The sequence below is a fragment of the Brienomyrus brachyistius genome, unplaced genomic scaffold (assembly GCF_023856365.1).
Source record: "Brienomyrus brachyistius isolate T26 unplaced genomic scaffold, BBRACH_0.4 scaffold37, whole genome shotgun sequence".
Lineage (NCBI taxonomy): Eukaryota > Metazoa > Chordata > Actinopteri > Osteoglossiformes > Mormyridae > Brienomyrus > Brienomyrus brachyistius.
This window is the reverse complement of record NW_026042312.1, coordinates 2,314,439-2,320,780: the sequence shown is the minus strand read 5'-3', so window position 1 is coordinate 2,320,780 and position 6,342 is coordinate 2,314,439. Positions and strand designations below refer to the sequence as shown.

General features: G+C 40.7%; 1 protein-coding gene across 1 annotated transcript; it reads right to left on the bottom strand.

The window, feature by feature from the left end:
• Positions 1–3,487: 3,487 nt before the first annotated feature.
• LOC125722186 (uncharacterized) lies at positions 3,488–6,015 on the bottom strand. The gene is made up of 2 exons (XM_048998372.1): positions 5,809–6,015; positions 3,488–4,534 (listed from the first exon to the last, which is right to left on the bottom strand). Exons 1-2 carry the CDS (start codon positions 5,918–5,920, stop codon positions 3,789–3,791), a joined length of 858 nt encoding a protein of 285 aa, XP_048854329.1. The 5' UTR covers positions 5,921–6,015; the 3' UTR covers positions 3,488–3,788.
• Positions 6,016–6,342: the final 327 nt, after the last annotated feature.

Genomic DNA, 6,342 nt, shown 5'->3' with positions numbered 1-6,342 from the left:
CCAAGGCTCAATGGAAGTACCGCGAGATTCTTAAACCCTTACCTGAGGGAGGAGGCTTCCAGCGTAAGGAGAGGTTCACCAGAATCCCTGGGCTGGATGGACATCGTTCATCCTTTACCTGGGGAATGAGGCTCCCAACTCGTGGTGACTTACCCAAGCCCTGGTGCTGGATCATCATTAAATGCTTACATGGGGAAAGAGAGACCTTACCCTTGGCCTCCAAGCCTGGAAGTACCCTGAGCTCTAGACCCAAGCTTAACCCTAACCCATAAGCATAGGTTCGCAGCATGAACGGTTCTCAAATGATACCAGAAAACCATACATGTTCTTAATCTGAAAATCAGTTCATCGTTTTCCCAGAAGGTGGCAGCACATCAACACTGCAAGCTTGGCACATCCCTTTGGATACAATGAGCTATCCTTATATTTTGAAATTTTTTAAAACTTATTTAAATCAGTAAAACAAATTGCATCCAAAAAGGATAGAATCATGACTACCCAATACCCCTTGGCACCATGTTAGTGTGAATGGAGTTTTCACTCCAGCCCTGAGGGATTCAGAGCAGACACAAAAGATTGTGAACCCATGTGTGATTTACAGTGAAAGGTGACTGAACACAACGCACAGCCTCTGTTATGACTCCACTGTTCACCATGGTTCAGCACTATCTATATTTCTATTATTTTTCAAGGTATTTTACTTGTGGTTTTACACTTAACATGGTATCGACAGGCTTGCTCCAAAGAGATCTCATTATATTTACACAGTGACAGTAACGCTGCCTTATCTTGCGAGAGGAAGTAGCATATGGGTGCGCTGCTAACGTTAGCATTAGCAAACCTAGCTGCCTAGCCGTGTTGGTAGTAACTCGTCAGTGTAATTCCACTACTTTTGTTTGCACCATGTATTTCAACATCGACGCGATGTTAATGTGATCACTATGCAACCTTTAGCCCACTGTTATTTTCCTTGATTATGTTATTATACAGGGCAGGTCAGGCAGAGGGAGCAGACGCTGATGCAGCGCGTTGCCACACCAACCACACGTCCAAACTGCTGGCGATCCTGGCCGGCGACCCCCCAGGCAGACACACGGTCGAATCCCACCCTTATTATAATTACTTTTATATGCAGTAATTGGTAATTAGTAATTTTCAGTAGCTTGCACAAGGCTGCTGACTAGCAACGTTATTCGTTGGCTGAATCCGAAATAGCTCTCGTGCTACGATGCTGGATTGTTACAGGGACAGTGATAAATGCAGACCCCTTTATTCTGATTGCGTTAAAAATCAAATGTTTTTACTCAGATTTCATCCATTTGGTGGTGTGCTCTCTATATGCCATGTGTTGGCAAAATAGAGCAGCGCACTGAATTGTAATGCCTGTATCTTGAAACGTAGCGTGTTGTCAGACTCTCCGACACACAGCTCTATGGTCCATACAGAGGAGATGAGGAACATGCAGTCTGCTAAGTCACGTGGTTACCTTTCGTTAGGTGGCTACGTTTACATGCCTTAACGCAATTAAGATGTTTTCATGTAAACAGATTAATCGGGGAGCTCATTTATAAAGGCTTCGTGTGACTGAAAAAGATGAGAAGCATTCATACATACATTTATAGGAAGATTTTGGGATTTACAAAGAAAAACGTTTTGTGAAAAAGACACAAATCTTGTGAACGAGGTTGAGAGATGCTGTTTCGACAGAATCCTGTAGAGGGCACTGTGTATGCTAAATCGAAGGCTCCAGGAATGTATTCGGCATTTATAATCATAAACAATAATAATTGAAATATTTGTGGGCAAATGGCAATTGGCTCTGAGATTAAAGTTTTTTAAAATGAATTTGTTTAAATTTTTGGGCCGGCATGGTGGTGCAGTGGTTAGCACTGTTGCCTCACACCTCTGGGACCCAGGTTCGAGTCTCCGCCTGGGTTACATGTGTGTGGAGTTTGCATGTTCTCCCCATGTCGTCGTGGGGTTTCCTCTGGGTACGCCGGTTTCCCCCCACAGTCCAAAAACATGCTGAGGCTAATTGGAGTTGCTAAAAAATTGCCTGTAGGTGTGAATGGTGTGTGAGTGTGCCCTGCGATGGGCTGGCCCTCCCATCCTGGGTTGTTCCCTGCCTTGTGCCCATTGCTTCCGGGATAGGCTCCGGACCCCCCGTGACCCAGTAGGATTAGCAGTTTGGAAAATGGATGGATAGATGTATGATAGAATGATTAAGCTGTAGCACATTTCAAATAATATTTCATTTGTAACACATTTGTTCTCCAAACTTCTACATTTTTAACCTTTGGCCACAAGATCATCTTCTTCCTGCCAGTATCTTTTCTTTTCCTTTGATCCTCGGTTGTTGGAATCTGCTCTGCTGCTTGGAAGTTCCCTGGGGAGTTAGTGTTGGGGGGTTCTGGTGGAATGTGACCATCGGCAGCCATGGGCTGGATAGCGCTGTGGTGCTCAGCCTGGCTCTGTGCCCTTCTAGGGGCTCTGTGTCCTTTGTTAGCACAAACATTTTGCACACCTGACAATACCATGCATACAGTATTTCTCGTATTTTACAAATTACAAAAACACTGATCAAAGTCTGTAGAAAAAAACATTTTATTTCATGAACTAAGTCAAATATGAATCATAAAACACAATTAAAATACTTTTTTTTAATACATGCCTCAGAAATTGCACATCCCTGATTGTGCGTTACCTTCATGCTGCCTTGAAATTTTTGATTTCTTCACTGTAGCCCTATGTTATACAATCTTATCTTAACCTTATGTTAACTAATCCTATTTTTATTTCTTAAATATTCCCTCCACCACCCCCCCTCTGAGGAGGACTGCTTTATTTATAATTAATCTAATCCTATGTTATACAATCTTATCTTAACCTTATGTTAACTAATCCTATTTTTATTTCTTAAATATTCCCTCCACCACCCCCCCTCTAAGGAGGACTGCTTTATTTACAATTAATCTAATCCTATGTTATACAAGCTTATCTTTACCTTATGTTAACTGATCCTATTTTTATTTCTTAAATATTCCCTCCACCACCCCCCCTCTGAGGAGGACTGCTTTATTTACAATTAATCTAATCCTATGTTATACAAGCTTATCTTAACCTTATCTTAATTAATTCTATTTTTATTTCTTAAATATTCCCTCCACCACCCCCCCTCTAAGGAGGACTGCTTTATTTACAATTAATCTAATCCTATGTTATACAAGCTTATCTTAACCTTATCTTAATTAATTCTATTTTTATTTCTTAAATATTCCCTCCACCACCCCCCCCTCTAAGGAGGACTGCTTTATTTATAATTAATCTAATCCTATGTTATACAATCTTATCTTTACCTTATGTTAACTGATCCTATTTTTATTTCTTAAATATTCCCTCCACCTCCCCCCCTCTAAGGAGGACTGCTTTATTTATAATTAATCTAATCCTATGTTATACAATCTTAAGCTTACCGTAACCTATCCTATCTTAATTTGATTCTATGTTATCTTATCCTATCTTTCTTATCTTATGCTATGCAATCCTATCTTATATAATCTTATCCTAAACTTATGGTAATTTATCATGTCTTTGTAAAACATAAAATGGCATACAAGTTAAGACTATCTTAACTTGTCCTATCTTAATCTTATTCTATACAATCTTAACCTTATCCTATCTTAATCTTATCCTATAGTACCTTATGTTATAGAACTACATGGTAACATATCCTAATTTTATCTTATCCTAAGTATGTATGACAACTCTCGTGTAATTATGTGCTGAATCTACAGGGAAATGTAGCTATGTGCATCTGACTGATAGCCCATTTCCACACCCATCTCCTGAGCCCTGGGCATGGTACTTAGCTGCTCCAGTGCATCAATAGGAAAGATGAACTCATCTTCATCAATCCTACGCCTCTTGGTTGAATGAGTACCCTCATTATCCTCATTCTTCCCCTGTTTCGCTAAGTTAATTTCATTTAAATGTCTGTTCCAAAACTCCTGACACCAGTACTCAGTAAAGCACTTGGCGTCATAGGTCATTTTAGAGTACTTGGTTACATAATAGTTATACAACCAATAGAATTTTTCCAGGTGAGATGAGGCGGCTACAGCCTGTGCTGGAGCCTGAAGCAGAGGGGTCAGATGAACCAGGCCTGGAGCTGAATATGGATGTGGAGCTGGGCTAACAGGTGTGAGTAAGTGTGGCGATAAAACAGAGGAGCCCATAAAAAGAAATGGGGATGAAACAAAAGGGGAGGGGGCTGAAGACGGAAATAAAAATGAAGAGGAGGAGAAGGTTGGTGAGCTGGGCTTAGGCTCTAACCCCTTCTGTTGGTCATACCTCCTTCTTCGCCCTGACCGGCCTCCCGCCGTATTTCTACGGCGGCCTGTGCCCTGCTGACCCCTGCTGGTTGCCACCGGGATGGCAGCAGATCCAGGAGAGGCAGACGTGGTCAGGGAGCTGGCTGCCGGCGGCCTGGTGCGGCACTTCTTCCGACGGCCAGCATCACTGGAACTGGTTTGTCCTTTGGGATTATAAAGACAGGGGACAGCATATTTAATTTAAATGAAACATTATGTCACTGTACAACAACACTTCATCACAACCATCACAGATATCACACTTGGCAGTCGGTATTGCACACTAAGAAAAATTCTGCCGTCTTTATTGGATACAGGAAATGCTTGGGAAACTTATGTGCTGGTCTTGACTTGGGCCGTCTGCGTTTCAGCAGGGGAACCTGACCTATAAAAACAAGCCAGTTTGTGCACAGATTCCCTGATACGCAGAACAACAGCGAAAAACAACACTGGAAAGGTTCATGTGCATCAAATATAGCAGCCCACTCAATCCAAATGCTGGCATCAACAACTGACTATTAAGTCAAATCCTTTACATATCTTACACTTTCCATAAGTTGCATTATTTATTCACTCTCAAGGTACCAAACTAAGATTTATGCTTTTTCTGATTACTACCGCGTTTCCCCGCAAATAAGCCCTAACATGATTTTTCAAGAAGCCCGTAATACAAGCCCTAGTTATTGTCCCATGGATTGTACGGTAACTAGAATGAGATGCGGTTATACTACGAGAAGGCTACATGGACAAGAGGCGCTCATTTAAGGACAGAGTTATTGCTAAACATGAGAGATTGGGGACACTGGTTCTACAGGAAATTGAGTTGCGAGATATTCAGGACGGAATTTGGAACTTGGAGATTTACGATGATGTTCCAGAAGAACATGACATGACGACTATATTTGAATAAACATATGCAGTATACAGCAGAATTTTGTTCATGAATAAATTCACCGTCAAATTGTTTACATGGAAAGATACTGTTAGAAGATGACATGATGTCTGTGTTTGAATAAATGTGGATTTTTTTCATGAATACCGATAAATATACTGTAGCATGTTATACTTGGGAAAATACTACCTTAATATAAGCCGTAACGCATCATTTGGAGCAAAAATTAATATAAGACCCTGTCTTATTTTCGGGGAAACACCGTATATTAGGACATATTCAGCTGTTACTTTACCACTTCATTATGATTTTCTCTGATGTTTAAACACAACACAGCCACAGATTTTACTGATTTCATTATATAATGCAGTAGACATGCAAAAAGACTCCCGTATATTAAAGCTAAAGGTGAACTACTTTATTATTTAGACATGTACTTCTAAAACAAGATAATAGAACAGAAGCTTCAAGAAGACTAGTCAAGCATATTCTGACTTTAACTCTTTAAGTGCTGAGTTAGTCTGGGCATCATTTTGCCATCCTTACTTCGGCCAACTGGACCGGGGATGTATTCCGGGGCGATCCGCACACTGACTGCACCTTTCGGCAGCAGCCAGTCAATCCTCTGGAGATTCACGGTGGTTTTCACGATGGACATCTTTCGCGTCTTCTCTCTTGCTGATAAACTGCAAGTCTGAGCTGCTTTAAATGTTCAAATGAAAACTCTAAACGGAAAAGAATTGTTATGATTCGGTTGCTAAGCTACGGTGGCCGATTGGTGTCAGCGCGCTGCAAAGTCTTCAAACGCTTTAATCAAATGACAAAACATACGATCTACATTTACAAAAGCGCAGAAACGTAGAAGTACCACAAAATTTTAAGACAAGTTTAAAAACATATAAGCGCTGAAAATCCGCTCACAACACAGTTGTGAAGTTTCTGGGTGACAAAGAAACAAGACGGACCAATTATGGTTTAACTGTATATCGAATGTTTACGAAATGTCGATATCTTATCAAAACAGGATATAGAATGAAACACTACATTATATCAATCAATCATTCGGTCGCCATTAAAAAT

What these genes read in the sequence shown, in the direction of transcription:
- LOC125722186 (XM_048998372.1), bottom strand. Translation starts at nt 5,920, where the DNA reads ATGTCCATCGTGAAAACCACCGTGAATCTCCAGAGGATTGACTGGCTG. An exon ending in CCCCGGTCCAGTTGGCCGAA is followed by an intron (nt 4,535 to 5,808) that starts GTAAGGATGGCA and finishes ATAATCCCAAAG; the next exon opens with GACAAACCAGTTCCAGTGAT.